At 37.9% G+C, this 16,753-nt stretch overlaps 1 protein-coding gene across 3 annotated transcripts in view; it reads right to left on the minus strand.

The window, feature by feature from the left end:
* Positions 1-807: 807 nt before the first annotated feature.
* HIBADH (3-hydroxyisobutyrate dehydrogenase) overlaps positions 808-16,753 on the minus strand; it is an 86,219-nt gene continuing 70,273 nt past the window's right edge. For all 3 annotated transcript variants that reach the window (XM_053970366.1, XM_053970384.1, XM_053970374.1), the window contains 2 exons: positions 9,633-9,789; positions 808-1,868 (listed from right to left, as the gene is read on the minus strand). In XM_053970366.1, the coding sequence (XP_053826341.1) occupies positions 1,710-1,868; positions 9,633-9,789 (316 nt within the window). In that variant the 3' untranslated portion in view covers positions 808-1,709. The remainder of the gene's footprint in view (positions 1,869-9,632; positions 9,790-16,753) is intronic.

The raw sequence follows: 16,753 nt of genomic DNA on the forward strand, positions 1-16,753 counted from the left end.
AAAGGATCCCACTCTCAAAACCAGCCTTCACTACAGACCCAAAATTCATAACATGACTAGATCTACCCTTTGCATTATGTGAGGCAGGAGTCCCATAGGAAATAAATGTGATCTTGTTAGCAAAGGTCAAGACCACACATCTGTAACTATGGCGCCATGTTGCACCTGAGTGGCTGTTCGTGCCACAGGTAGTTTTGTGTCTAATTTCTGAATGAATGCAATCCTGTAGAAACAATACTGTAACAATACAAACAATTTTTTAAAAGTACAATTGCTCTCAGTAGTCCTATGCTCATATACAACAATAATGAATCCCAAATCCCTGAATCACCTGGAATGTCAAACAGTTTTTAAAGAAAGCTGAAAGCAGAAGAGATCAACTACTACTCTTTAATAACTTATGCATGATGTTACTAATTTGTTGGAATAGAGTGTCCAAGTTGTCTGATTATTGGCAGAATTGAGCTAATTGAAGCACACAATTCTGATAACCTAATGTGCATCTATAAAAGGATCCATCATACCACCAAAACAGGAATGTAGATGCATAATTGATCATTAAGCATAGAGTTTGAATGTGAGTAGTTCTAGTACAATCAGCATGAGTATTTATAAAGCCAAATATGTACCTATACTTTGGCAAGACCAATGGGATGTGAATTGTTAGGGTAATATATATGCAAATATATTTGCGTATATTATATATTTGTCTGCATTTCACAACAAGAGCTTTTGAAAGGCTTGGATTTGCAAGATGATCTGATAATCTGTAGAAAACCCAACAAATTAGAAAATAAGACCACTTAGTATAGGTTTTGGTTAATATTGCACGTACAACACTCAACCTAAACAAAAAGCAAATAATCGTGCAACAAGTATTTACCAGTATAGATTTTATTTCTATTCAAAATAATGGGGTTTGTTAAGATTTAAAATACTTTAGTAATTACCTAAAACAAATGTACACTTTGTTAGAACTTCTGGTAAGTGCTGATCTTGAGTTCTGAAAATGCGTGACAGAATACAAGAAAATATAAAATTGGGTTAGCAAAATACAGTAACGGAGCTTTACAAGAGAGACACACATTCTACATTACTTGACCTAAGTCTGTCAGGTAAACATGGTGTAACAGCTTTCCACTTAGAACACGTGCCTGTAAACTTAATCTGCAACCTGAATCCTAGGAAAAATTAACTTCTGATCAACTCAAGGCTACTAGGTCCAAAACAAAAAAAAATTCATCTCAAGATGTGTTTCCTCATTGAACATATATTCCCTTTTTCCATAAGGTATCAACTTTAAATTTTAATAGATCACTATATATGATAAAATTGCAATAAAACATTCTCTTATTATTCATGATTCAACTAAGTCTGTAGCCATAATGTAAGTTATTTTATATATGAACAGTTAAGTATTTCACCAAAAAAAAAAAATTATTTATTGCATCTAGTGAAAAACACTTTGATGGTTCTTAAAAAAAAAAAAAAAAAAGGACTTGCTGTTGGCTAATTGCCAAACAATCCCTTCCCTGTGGCTTGCCTTTTCAAGAATTATAAAGAAACTCCGGAGTTCATTGTGATCTGGACAGCCAAAGATGATTAATCTATATGGAAGCAGGATGCTTGATTAAATCCACGAACTTCCCAAATGAGCTATAAGGATAAAAAAAAGTGGTTTGTTATTGTGTCCATTTCCAAAGGACAGCTCACAAGCTTTCCTCCTCACGTAAAAACTGGAACACAGCTGAGAAGTCTTTCAGGGCATAGCCTTTCGCACACATCATCCTGTAGATCTGATGTGCCTGGGAGCCCAAAGGAACTGGTGTCTTCGTGTTGGTGGCAGAAATCTGGGCCAAGCCAAGATCCTGTGGGGGGCAAGAAGAGGGAGGAAGAGGGCAGAGAGGAAGAAAGGAAGGAAAGAACAAGAGAAAAAGTCAGGGGAGAAACAACAAGGACATAAACATCCATATACATAAGTTATTTAGCTTCCACTGTAACAAGAACTCTACTGCCAATAAGTACAATATGTCAGCCTTAACATTTCAGACCTGGAAGAAGCAGGTTTTGTGTAGTTTTTATTTTTTAAACAGTAATTCAATGTTATTCAACAGAAAAACCTCAAACTTTGCCAGGCAGGCACCACCTTAAGAACAGGAAGAATTTTAAGATTCTAGATCACTATATAACCTGGTAGCAAGACTCAGACTCTTTTTCCCCATTAAGTATATAATCTCTAGTAAGAAAATCTCCTTGGCTATTCACTGAAGCATTTCACATAGATTCTAAGAGTATAATGTAGTTCTTTTGGCAAGAGGAATTTTTATTACTATAAACAGGTTAAAAGTCAGGCAGAAGAAATTTCAAGAACAAGAAAACGGAAGCCACTTAGCAAATATACATTTACTATAATTTAAACAGTTAATAGCAAAATGAGACTCATAGGTCACTTAGTGAATATAACTGGTTTGCTGCCTAATTGGAAGGAGGTATTAGAGAATTGCTTATGGGGCAGTCCTGGGTCTGATACAACTCAAAATTCTTCTTGAGTGACTTTAATAACTTTCTTTAACAGAGGCACATAGAGAATAGTTCCACTGTGTTTTTAAATACTGTATTTGGGTCAACAAAAGGGAGGGAAGGTTCAAAGAGGACAAATTTGAAATGTGTCCTCCTTGGTCAATTACAGTTATAATCTGAAATCAATATGGCAGAACCCAACGGTGAGTACCAGGTACTACGACTAACCATAGTTAGACAGAAATAGTCAGCTGCCAGCTAGGCTGTAGGATGTCTTGAACTCTAAGCTAAATCAGACATGAAACAACACATAGAAGGAAGCACTAACAAGAGCCTGGATATATATAAAAAGATCTCTTAACTAAGTAGGAAAGTAATGCCTGCATTGAAGGTTGCCTTTATGGTCTTGTTAATGAAATCAATGTTTGGGGTCTATATTTCAAGAAAGTTGTAAAAGAACCTCTCAAGTATTACTAGGAAATGCCTAGATTTCCTATCCACTCAGAACTATGGTGGTTTATAGAATCTGCTGTGCAGTTGATTTTTTCCTGTTTTTCAGTGGTTTGGGTTGGAAGGGACCTTAAAGATCATCTAATTCCAAGCCCCCAACCATGGGAAGGGACATCTTCCACTCAACCAGGCTGCTCCAAGCTCCATCCAGCTTGGCCTTGAACACTTCCAGGGATGCGGCATCCACAACTTCTCTGGGCAACCTGTGCCAATGCCTCACCACCCTCATAGTGAAGAATTTCTTCCCAATATCTAATCTGAATCTACTCTTTTTCAGTTACTCCACATCTCATGTAGGCTTCCTATAAGTCTTGGAAGGTGCTATAAAGTCTTCCCAGAGCCTTCTCTTCTCCAGGATGACCAACCTCAACTCTCTCAGCCTTTCTTCATAGCAGAGATGACCCAGCCCTCTGACAATCTTCACCACTCTCCTCTGCACTCACTAGAGCAGGTCCATGGCCTTCTTATGCTGGGGACCCCAGAGCAGGACACAGCACTCCATGTGGGGTCTCACTAGAGCAGAACAGAGGTGGAGAATGACCTTCCTTGACCTGATGGTCATACTGCTTTTGATGCATCTCAGGATGTGACTGGATTTCTGGGCTACAAGCACACATTACCAGGTCACACTGAGCTTCTGGTCCACCCACACCCCCCCAAGTCTTTCTCCTCAGGGCTGCTCTCAATCCATTCTTTGCCCAGCCTATATTTGTGCTTGGGATTGCTTCAACCCAAGTGCAGCACCTTGCACTTGGCCTTGTTGAAATAAATGAGATTTGCAAGGGCCCACCTCTCACACCTGTCAAAGTTTTTGAGTATCTCAGCCTTCTCCAAATCCTGGGCAACCAAGTCCTAACCCTATATAAAGTCCTGTATCTATAGAAGCTTTTCTTGTTGCCCTTGAAGTAGCTGGTCAGGTTTAATTTTATCAGGGTTTCAGCTTTCCTAACCTGATTCCTGGCTGCTCAGAAAATTTGTCTGTATTCCTCCCAGCCTAGCTGTCCTTTCTTCCAACCTCTGTAGGCTTCCTTTTTGTGATTAAATTTGTCCAGGAACTCCTTGTTCATAGGCACAGGCCTCCTGATAGTTTTGCCTGACTTCCTCCTTGTTGGGATGCATCACTCCTCAGCCTGGAGGAGGTGATCCTTGAATATTAACCTGCTCTCTTGTGCCCTTCTTCCCTCCAGGGCCTTATCATGGTACTCCTGCAGAGTACCAGCAAAGCTGGCTCTCCTGAAGTCCAGCAAAGTGAGCTAGTTGTGCACCCTCCTTGCTGCCCTAAGAACCTCAAACTACACTGTTTCATGATCACCGCAGGTAAGGCTGCTCTTGAGATTTGCATTCCCCACCAGACCCTCCTTGCTGAATGAGGTCCAACATAACAACTTCTCCTTGTTGGCTCCTCTATGTTTGGAGAAGGATGTTCTTACCGACACATTCCAAGAACTTCCTGGATTGCTTATGCTTTGCTGTGCTGCCCCTCCAGCAGATATCAGTGTGGTTGAAGTCCCCCATGAGGACCAAGGCTTGTGGATGTGAGATAGATCCTATTTGTCTATATTTGTCTCATCTGCTCAGGGTTCAGGTCAGATAAATTGTAGAAGGTCCCCACTATAATGTCACCTGTCTCTACTCTCCCGTTAATCCTGACCCATAAACTCTCAGTCGGTCCCTCCTCTATCCCCAGGTGAAGCTCCATGCACTCCAGCTGGTTACTGAATCCTTCCGCTCTAACACCCCACTCAGAGGAGTCATCCCACCATGTCTCTGTGATGCCAGTAAGATTAAAGCCCTGTAGGCATGCACACACAGCATTTGCATAGGGTCATTTAAACTGGACCCTGATGAAGCCAACTTACTGGCTGGAATGGCTGTAATTCTTTTGTGCTGCTCTTCACGTGCTCTCCTGCTGGACCTGCAATCCACCTCCAGGCTTTGGACAGCTACTGCTGTCACTGGCATCAAACTGGTAGGAGTGGGATGAATGCAGGTTCTCCCTTCCCAAATAACTTCAGCTTAAAGCCTTCTTCACCACAGCTCTGCAAGCCTGTAAGCAAAGACGCTCTTCCCCTACTCTGACAGATGGCTCCCATCCTTTATACAGAAGAAGTGAAAGACTGTAGTACTGCTGAGAGCACCTTTGACTTCTCAGGGATGACTTACAAGACAGGTCTTTACTTTCTATGTGTCTGGATTTGAATTAGCACAAGGAAATTCAAGATCCTACTCTACTCTCTAAATGTCACTTCGATCTGTAAATCGGCTCTATAAAGGTCATTCTGATACAAATCAGAATTATAGTTACTTTTCCTATTACCCTCGAATGACTTCTAGCTCCAGGAAAATGGGAAAAACATACATATCAGATGTCACAGAATCCAAAATAGTTTTCATCTACATCAGGGCAGATAACTTCTTCTCTGTTGAAAGACCGATGAGCTGACAAATCTAGGAACACTTACTTTAACCTGCATACAGTAAGATATTTCATGACATGTATAAGCCGTCTTTGTGAAATCTGTACCCGTATTTTATTCAATCTGTACCCGTAAGCATTTTATTCAAGAAAGCTTAACTCATGTAATGGAATATTAGAATGGCAAAGTCATCTAATTCCATACTAGTCAAAATACTTGGTATTGATAGTAGTGACTGTGATCTATTTCTCTCCGAAGGGATATTCACAGAAACAATTCCTGAAAATTTTGAATGGACTGTTAGCACAAATACAATTTCATAAATGTCCTGGTTTTGGCAAGGGACAAGGTTAATTTTTTGCAGTAGCTGTGAGGGGGTGGAGCCTTGCACCATGTGGGCATGGCCAAGACCTCAATGTTATTTGGTATCATCCTACGCCATTGGTGGGGAAAGGAACTTTCTCTGGCTTCCGGGAAGAAAGGATGCATGTTTCTGGTTGAGGAAAAGTGTGGTGGGTGGGTCTGTCCACCATTGCTTTTCATTGTCCTGGGCTTGGTGAGCATTTTGCATTTAAATAATCCTCTCTTTTGTTATTAGTATGGTGCTGTTACTGCTTGTGTTCTTGTATCATGGCTGCTTCCCATAAATTGTTCTTATCTCAACCCATGATCTCCACCTCTTGTGTCTCTGACTGGAGGGGGAGGGGAGCAGCTCACAGGGGTTTTTTTTGTGGGAGTACTAAACTGGGGAATAGCATTCCTAAACCAAGGCAGTAAAGTAGCTCTGTTCACTTCAGTACAGAAAGTGTGGCTCCAAGATGGTTGAAACATTCAATAACATTTCAACCATCAAATGGACAAGGACTCCTGACTGAAGTGCAGGAAGATTGTTTTGCTTTTTTGAAATTCCATTCTATAAAATAGAGCTTTGATGGAAAAAAACGCAAGAAAACGTAAGTAAAGCTTATCTTTAGCTTCAGATTGTGAACTATTTTGCACCTTTTCACTTGAGCTTGGAGTTTCCTCAAGTGAAATAGTATAAAACAGCTCAGAAAGAAACTTCCCTTTGCTGACTTATTTGGAAAAGCAAAAATGAGAGCATAGTTTATGGCTTCTCTCATACCCTGTGGAACTGACAACATCTTCCAGATGTCTCAGTGCACTGAATATTCTAACACTTTTCCTTAGCTTAGAGTAGGGAAACAGATTCTCTTTCACAATTTGCTTCCACTTTAGAATTACCTGGTTCCTTACATTTATTTTGATGTAAATGAAACTGCCATTTGGCATAAAGCTCAAAGGCTGTCTTGACATGATTCAAGAGGAGTATGATATAAATCTAGCTCTTCTCAGGATCCAAATTTGACATTTAATTAGCAACTGTGCTGTCAGTGAAAGATGGAACTTCTGGTCTGCCAATGCCTTGGACACAAACATGGCGTGGTAAACTAAACTAGATTTTTTTAAAATGCAAAATCTTTAGAGCAGATTTCACAGCAAGTTGACTAAATTGTATGTTTCAGTATCAAATTTCAAGACCAAAGAGCTTCTCAGAAGTGTCTGGCAAACTTTTCTGACCCAAACACTTAAAATAAAGATCCTCTGGCTTTGTTTGAGAGATTTTGATGACAAAACATTTTTAAGAAAGCCTTTGACTTCCACCATCTCTGATATGCGAGCAGGAGATTGAAGTTTAGTAACTGTGTTTAGTGACTGTTACTGAAGCACTCCTAGATATTTTCACTGTGGAATATTTTCTCCTCAGCCTCAGGGTTTTACCTACCTCTTTCTCCTTTGAATACATTCTTTTTTATTTCTTAAGTGGCAAAATCGTGCTCTGCATTTCCCTTAAAAAAAGCCCCCACTTCAAACAATTCACAAACTGCATAGTATGTCACACATCAGGATGAAATGGACAGTAGCAAAAGTCTTTCCACAAACTAAAAGGCAGTGTCTTAGAAGGGGTCATCACTGCACCAAAGAATAGCCTGAACATGATCAGCTGTCTTGGCTATTTATTCAAGAAATCTTCCATCTATATAGAAAAACAGAGCATAGTTCAAGAGGCATGAGAGGAATTTAATGTCTTTCCTTCTTACTGAGGATTCTAGCCTAAAGAAAGCTTCAGGACTGTCAGGAGAGGCAAGTCAGAAGAGGTGAACAGCAATTACAAATCTCTCTGAGGAACTCTCTCTTGGTTATCATTGATGCTTTATAATCAAAGGCTGGTAGTTTAACAGGCACAAATCAGGCTGCTATTCCTTCAATTGAAGAAAGATCCTTCAGGGCATCTTCCAGGGGAGATGAAGACCAAAGGGAAAAAAACTAACCCTTTAGAAAGAAACTTAAAGGGAAGGAAGAAAATGTGCACCCTACCCCATTTATACCATGAGGCTATTCTGAGCCTGATCTAAGACTTTATTCTGATCTAAGACTGAGATCTATCAGTCATGAGAATAGAGATTGCAGTGTGGAACATAGCACAACAGGCAGAACAGATTCTGAAAACAACACACAACATGGCAACAAGCTTTGAGGCAGGGCCAAGATCAGGTTTGATTGCCTAGCAAACTCTAAGCAATAAGCTAATGCTTTTTATAAATCTGTAATTTAAACAACAATTTATTGTTCCCAATGTTCAATGACATGAATACAATGTAAGAACTGCTACTTCTCAATATTTTAACACATTCCTCAAAGAAATGAAAGTTCCTGGTCATTGGAAAACATGACCATAACATAAAATGTAGCAGTCATTGAGGGGTTGTGAGCTATGCAGTATTAGCAAAGTTTTTTGGTGCTACCACACGCAAAACACTCTGGACCCGCTCTGAGGAGAAGTTGGCTAATTTCACTGAGCGTGCAAATGCACCAATTGTCCTAAATCAACTGCAAAATGACATGAACAGAATTGATAAGCAGGTATTATATACAGGAGCTCTAGCACTTTGGAGATTTGCATGGTAATATCTGAGTTCACCAGCTTTAAGAATGCTGTTTTAGTTTTAAGTGCTACATTTCCACTTACATGGAAGAGCTGAAAATGGACAGAATGCATAACCAGCTGGGAGCACTCAATAAACTGGTATACATAAAATCTATCCTATATGAACTCAAATGCCTCCCTCAGGACAGTATCTCCATGAAATGGATATTCAGTGCAAAATTATTTCATGCACTTAGATGAAACATCTCTTCCAGAGCTGATTTTATAATTTACCTTAGGCAATCATTGTGCTCAGTGCAGAAGTAGTTCAAGAGTCAGAGTTCTGTATCTCCTTCTTCCAACTATGTGTCCTATCAGTGAGATGCAGAGCTCTGACCTCCTTGCCTACTTTCCTTTGGCCTCTAAAAGCTTTGCTTTCCTGACCACAGAGTGACTCAGGACAGCGCTTTTCCTGGAAAAGTCAAGAGCATGGCAATAAGTGCATTCTCCTGGGATGGGATAACAGTAGGTTTTCAACTTCCTACTGCTGAGAAGGACTTAAACCCCAGATCTCCTACTTTGTGGACAAGCAATGTGGATTACTATGTATTACACATGAGAAGCCCTTCTTTTGCCACCAGCTAAGACAATTCAGGAGAGCTCAAAGAATGGTGTAGAAACTGCAGGAGATCAGCCTGAGGTGGTGTGAGTTGCTTCCAGCATTCCAGATGGCCTTAGTCAGAAGGACATGCACACAAGCAATTGGCTCTGCAAGGAAGGGCTTGCTAGAGAGCATGTCTAGTAGCACAGTTAAAGGTATCTGGAAGAGAGTGGGCCCAAAATCTGAGATGCTTATGCCATTATCAGCACCTAATTAAGTCACTTGGATTTCCCTGAATTCTCTCTTGAACTTAGGCTCCTAAATTTTAGAGCAGTCATGCAAGAAGCATCTAAATGGCTTGCTGAATGCTCACTATTTCCACAAGTCCATTGGGACTCCTTTATTAAGGCAGAACTCCAAAAAGAACATGCATATAATCTCACTGAGTGGCTCAGCAGTAACAGTGGCTAGAAAGAAGCTGGAGACTAAGGAAAAGCCCTGTAAACAACTCATTAATTCAGAGTTACAGGAAGAGCTCAGGTCCCCTCTATTCATGCCTATATAGGATCTTGTAATCACAAATTTTCACTCAGAAGACTGTTTGCTAGAAGCCCAGAGAGAAGCAATTGCACATACTTGACATGCAAGTGTTATGTACCTTAGCCATGAGTGTTGCTCCAAAGCCACCCTGGTAATTGTTAGCTGAGGGTACTCCTTCCATCACTCCAGGAACAGGGTTGTATGTATCGCTTGACCAACAGCGACCTGAGCTCATATTTAGGATTTTGGCCAGCAGCTTTGGGTCAAGGCCTAATCTGTCAAAGGTCAAAGAAGAGAAGTGTTAATGTCAAAACGCACAAGACATGGGTGACTTGTTTTATATCTTAGGACCCTACCATCATTCCTCTCCCTTTATTATAAGCCATGAAAAATGACAGAGTATTGATATTGGGGGCAGGGATGCTGTATCTTAAATTAAAGAGCATCAATCTACCATTTAAGTAGTAGGTTTTCAAAGCTTTTTTTCCTTTTGCACTAAGCAAATCCTCTTCACCTAGCAATTTTGAAAGTGCAAGCAAATTAAAGGTCCTCTGAGAACAACAGTTACCTTGCATTTCAACTGCTAAAAGGTATACTCATACTCTGTTCTGCTACCTACGAGGTCACATCCTTGTTCTTCATATCAAAATATTCTCTGAAGGAAGCAAAAAATTGCCAAGCAAGTGTGGCAATATGAAAATGGTTGTGTGATGTGTTTATATGTGAACACTAGTGCATTTCTGAAGTAAATAAGATAACACAACTGAATCTGGTCTAATAATGTGAATAAAAATGCTGCACTTCTCAAAAAAAACTTTATCGTCATACACATCTGTGCATTCTTGTCTTTGCTATTATTAAATCTTCATTATATGCTCCTGCTTATGAGGCAAGTCTGCATTTCACTGTGACATATGTTATCTATTCGCAAACATATATTATAGTTCTGGGTCAGCTGCTGATAAGGTTACTGATCCCAATAAAACAAAGCTTGTCCAAGTAGAAACGTCATTTGTTCTACCATGGAGATGATGGCATAAACTGCTGCTCAGTGCAGACCCTGAAAATTCTTCAATATTATACAAAATTAACCCTCTTATGAATTCACATTTATGCTGATAATAAGTTGCAAGTGTAATTTTACATCAATTGCATTTATACCAAGGACAAGCAGCAGCATTTTATCCAGCACTGTACTATATACACAGGACAAAAGAGAAAGAAAGAGAACTATCTCCAGTAACAATTCAAGATGAGAAAAGGACATTTTAAAAGGGATATATCACAACCTTCTACAAAGTTTATTTAAATAGATTTCAATATTTTTAATGTTAGTTCTCACATCACAGACTTTTGCAGATCCCCATAGCCTAACAGGGCTTCCAGGCACTGTAGCACTCAAAATTTTAATTTGCAGATGAGAAAAGCTCATTACCAGTGGAACAGTTGCTAAAATGCAAGTCTATCTATTCCAGAAGGCATTCTGGATTTGAAAAACTACGTTTAAGATAGGCAACCCTACAGCATGGCTCCTACTCCTATAGTAGCACTGTGTCCTGCAAGTCTGCCTTCCTAATGCAAAGCAAGATCATTTTTTGTATTTCAGATAGCTCTTTCTAGCAGTGCTGCTGTGCACTCTTATTTACAATTTGCTGCAGCAGCTGCTGGAATTCAATGGAAAGTCTCCACTGGCCTAACTGGGATCAAGCTTTATGCTCCTCCCCATTCTTTTCCCAACCCTCTGATTCAACCGAATGTTTATAATGATAATTTACTTAAAAATACAAACTGTATTTTCCAGCACCAGTACGTTTTTGTATTTGAATTGTATTTTTATTGTGCATAGTGCATCAAAGTCCTCACCATAAGTCTTCATCAAGAGCCACTCCAAATAATGGCTTTAATTGTTGTAATGAAAAAAAACCACACCGAGAGCATTCAAAGTCTGAGCTTTCAAATACACAGAGGTTGATTTTTTCCCCCTCAAACAAATCTCTTGACTTGTCTGTTTCCCTATCATTGTTACATCCAGATCAGTATTTTTACCAATGTAGTGCCTGCTTGTGCCATAGCCAACTGTATGGGGAGGCCTGCAATTACAGCTGTGGGTATACTGCAAGACAGAGAGCTTATTATTTCAAAACACATATAACCCTCCCAAAGAATGCTCTTTTTACAGTATTTTTACTACCTCTCTGTGAAAGTATAATTTAAAAGATATGCATGTATTATACAGGTATGTAAAATACTGTCTTGCACTAGATCTGACATATTTTTGCTCTGGGAAAAGAGAAAGAAAGATAGTGTCAGTTTGTATCCCTGCTTCTTCAAAATTCATAGCTCTTAAACACCATGCAGCTTCTCTTCAGGAGACCTGAACCTATTTTTTTTTCTCCTTTGCAGCAAGTGTATCATTAATAAGAGCAAGTTAGAAGTGCTTTGCATTTCATCTTTCTGAAGATTCATCCACTGGTGCATATATAACTGACAGTTAAAATTAGACATATATTAAAATCAGTTACTGAAGAAGTCCTCTGTCTTCCACTGTGCCCAAAGCTTGTAATGGTCTGAAACCAGCCAGAATATAAAGTAATTGTCATTCAGCAAGAGTCTATCCTAGAAAGTCATGCTTCAGTGGAGAAGACTGAGTTTCCATTTGAAATCAACAAATTAATCCAAGACAGGTATCTGAAAGGGCAAGTTTAATAGGAAGCAGCTACTGGGCTCTCAACCATGATAAAATGTTATTGCTGTTTCCCTGTAAATTGGCTGGGAACATACGATACTCTCTGCATAAGAGCTCCATTGCTGTTCAGGAGATATACTGCTCAAGCTATCAAAATGATGACAGTCTGCCAGTCCCCATAACAACTTGCCATTGGACATGGCAAGAGCTTATGCATGTGTGTGCGAATTTACAATTACCAAAATGTTCTTCTCCCATATAAGCAGAAAAGAAGCTCATGTATTAACTGTACTTATAATAGAACAAAAACAATTGCTCCCTCAAATCAATGCTTCTTCAATAACATTCCTAATGAAGTGAACAGCAGAAACTAAGCAATAGATGCACATACAAAAAAAAAAAAAAAAAAAAAAAAAAAAAAAAAAAAAAAAAAATCAAAATAGGATCCCTTCATGCCACAGCTCAAAACTCAAGTTTTGCTGAGCTCCTGATTTTTTCATACACTCCTCCAAAAGCTCAGTCTGGAACAGATACAGAAATTGAAATAGTGTCTCACAAGAGAGATACATCCTGGTCTCATTTTAAGGTATAATAACTGAAGCAGCTGAACTCTTGAGAGTTTCCCATCTCAAGGTGCTTTGGGTAAACACTGTATAAAGGTGCAAATATTCAAGCAGAACCTTAAAAATTACTTTGCCATTGGTGTTTTAAACAAGGTAAGTGCTCTCCAGCATCATTACTAACCTTCATGAGTCTTAGCTATAGTCCCATGCCAAAGACAGCAGAACTACACCTTGGAGTTCTTTTTCAAGGTACTCTTTCTAAACTTTGCAGTGGGGATGTGTCCAGGGCTAATTATTCCTCAGCCTGTTGCATATGCTCCTCTCTACTCTGTCAACTCTCATTTCTGCTCATATCTTACATCCATAGCTCAGGGGTGCTCACAGAAAACAGATCTAGTGACTGAGACTACATTTAAACTCAGCATGAGAAGAAAAATTCTTTTATTGTCTTTTCAATTTATTTAACTAAAAAAAAAAGTAGGCACAAATCCATGGAATAAAATTGCTTAGGAAGTAGCAATTAGAACTTGCAGATTTTTGTATAAATTTGGGTGGCACTGCAGTCCCTCTTCATAGAGATGATTTTCTCTGGTATTGGAAGTACAAATTAATTTTGCAGTGAGGTTATTGCCATAGAGCCCTTATTGCTCTCCTTGTCCCTTAAATCCCAATCACATTATGAACCTTGTCCTGTCTTGTGTCACCACATAAGCCCTTCCTTGATTCTTTGCAGGAAGTTTCTGATGGGACTGCAAACTGTCTGTCAGGCAGCAACTTCCCTCTGAGCTAAACATAAACCAGGTATCAGCAATATTTCATTTCTGAGCTTTATTTTGCTAGTAATAGAAATTGTTTCACTGGAGCTCAGGGCTCAGTACAACAAAGTTACTGGCACTGAGATGATCAGCAGAATGAAAAAGAAAAATATTTTCTGACTGTGGACAGTATAATTTCATGTTTGTACTTTTTATTTGTGCAGTTTACATGTACTCTGTGTGTCAGTTAGACACAGTAAGTCAGTATTTTGCAATATGCACACTACTTGTAAAACTGTATAGCAAAATGTACTAAAGATTTTTCTACTGATGAGTTGCACTAACATGCTAGAAAGAAAAGAAAATATAAATGACAAGGTGAATAAATTTCCGCAATGTCTCCCACACCTTTTAACTTCTACTAGTAACATTCATAAATCATCAGGAAAGTAATGGAAAAGCTGAACATAACATGCATTTCATTGGTCAGAACTATGGATGGGAAAATTTTTTAAAAGTATTTATGCAATATAATCCCAATAACTTCCAGAGAAAATGGACATCTTCATAAGTAAATAAAGATGATGTTTGAGTAAAGCAAGTGAAATATAAATGTAAAATTACATAGCAATATGGCCTACTTTTCTGGGAGTTTATTGTAGAATTTTTGTTCATTAATGTCAGTTTTCTTTCCTCCTCATTTCTATTTGCTACTTATGTTGAAGTTTGGAAAAATTCTATAATTTCAAATATAAAACAAATAAAGCAGTAATTTAAAAATATGAAATTACTAAAACAGTCACTCTACTTCAGAAAATTAAAATTTAGACTGCATGGTTTATGAAAACATTAGAGAAGAAGTGGCTTATTAATAGAATTAATATCACACTGCTTTGAAGACTTAAGTTTAGAGTATATATTGGTTTATGGAAGCCGTTGTAATATGATCTTGTAGCTACATCTAATTCTGACAACAGTATTTTGTATAATTAATTATTCAAAGTCCCTAGAACTCAATTTAAATAATGCAGCAGATATACAGTGTGTGACATAATGACATTTTATATTCTATATGAAAGTTAAGAACACATCTAAGTTCCACAATTCCTATTCTAAATTTTTAGATTTTCAGTATCCTTTACCATTATTAAGTCAAAGTCTGACTTTCTTCAGCAGATAAGCATCAATCTGATAAATCCAGTTCAGTTTCCTACTCTCTTCAGAGCAGGCAGCCACACTATCCTTAGAGTAGAAAAAAACTTCCTAAAATTATTAACATAGCAAAATTTCTAATAATTAGAATGACAACAGTAAACTTCTACATTAGAAATTTTTACACATTCCAAGTGGAAATGGTATTCTTATAAATCCTATTTTGGTTATAAGCAAAAGTCTTCTTCTTAAGATCTGAATCACACTAAATTAAAATCAATGCAAGGATTCTAAATTACTTCATAAGGCTTTAAATAACCACCTCTGTCTTTAACTTCATGCAGTTTTTGACTAATGAGATTCTGCTATTTCTATACTTTGATTTTAAATCAGCAGGTTTCTTCTACAATAAATACAGTTCCCTCTTGATAACCTTAATTGTAGGGTAGGGAGGTTTATATATTGTTACTTTCAGATTGGATTTTTGTTCACAAATGACGAATACAGATTCACCCAAAATTTAAACTGGAAAAGGAAAAAATTCGAAACACCTTCAAGCTACAGTGACTGCAGACATCGGCTTGCTCTTCACAGGGCTTACATGCCCGAGAATACCCCTCTTCCAAACCTCTTGATTTTATTTTAGTTATTCCTACAAATGTAGATAAAACCATAACAAAAAAATTAGTTGCATATGCCTTATTACGTGAATCATGACTTAAAGCAGAACCCTATGCAAGCTTTCTGGATAACACTCGATTACAAAAGTTGTAAACAATGCTACTGGTTTTATTATGGCTTGATGCAGACATGCTTCAGTATATTACAGACTCTCAATTTTAAAATGTAAATGGTACAGGATATTGATAAACCAATTAGCACTGATGCAAAGCAAATTCCTCTTTTATCTCAATTACAACATGACAACTTAATAGGTCAAGACAGTCTAACATCTGAGACAAGGGCAATTCAATAAAACAACTGCATCTTGATATGGTAATTAAGAGGAAATGTGAATCCATTACATTGTCTTGTGTATGTGCGCATATGTAGGTGTTCTTTTTTATTTATTTAAGCATTTGATGCCCTCTTGCTGTTTTTATAGTGTATCAAATCCACATGAACACAGTTCAGTTGAGCCCAGTTGATAAGTACCTACAGTATCTGTAGTTTTAGCAGGCAAATTTTAAGGATGCAACTGTGCAGATAAATAATTAATGAAAAGACCCTAAAAGATACACAATTGCAAGATAATCTCTTCAAACACAGGACTTCTCTGTCTATAAATTTGCAAATTATTTTGATTTGGCTACAAGAATTTATTTGAAGTTCAAATGCCTTGATACTGAACTGGTACTTGCATGCACTCGGAAAATAAAACAAAACGACAAAGACCACAGCAAAACAAATACATCACAATTGGAAAATAAAAATAATTTTGCTCAAATATGGCATCACTTTAAAATTAGATGTAGCACATGCTAGAAAAGAAATGGTAGCCAGCACTGGCAAGAGTGTAGTGGAGTATACTGCAGCTTTTTGACAAACTAGGAGTTTTGGCAATTAGGACAAAGTGCTCTCATAAAGTGAAAGAAAGGTAGATGTTCTGTTTTATGCTTTCATCTTAATTTGATATACACACTGTAGTAGAAGTTTCACTTTACAATAGATCTTGGAACAATTTAAGAATTAAACAAAGCCAATGAGAGCCATATGGGAGTACAATATTCTGAATAGACTGTACATTACTTTAGAATACAAACAAAAACTTACCTCTGTATTAGCTCTGGATGTTTATAATGAATGACAAACATTATTGTAGGCTACACTACAGCAGAACAAATAAACAAGTTCAGCTGTAGAATGTAACAACCTATGCAGCCAATAGAAGAGAATATTCCCATGTTGAAAATAGTTCCTTTAGTTAAATAATCCCTTTAGCCTGTTCACGGCTTTTTAAGATAACTGCTGGCAAAAAGTTTACCTATTTCTTTTAATCATCATCTCAGTAAAAGTCAACCATAATATATAAAAACTGTAAACATGGAAAAAATGTTTTTGTGGTGTTCAATCCACCACAAAA

This window comes from Vidua macroura, chromosome 1, assembly GCF_024509145.1.
Source record: "Vidua macroura isolate BioBank_ID:100142 chromosome 1, ASM2450914v1, whole genome shotgun sequence".
Lineage (NCBI taxonomy): Eukaryota > Metazoa > Chordata > Aves > Passeriformes > Viduidae > Vidua > Vidua macroura.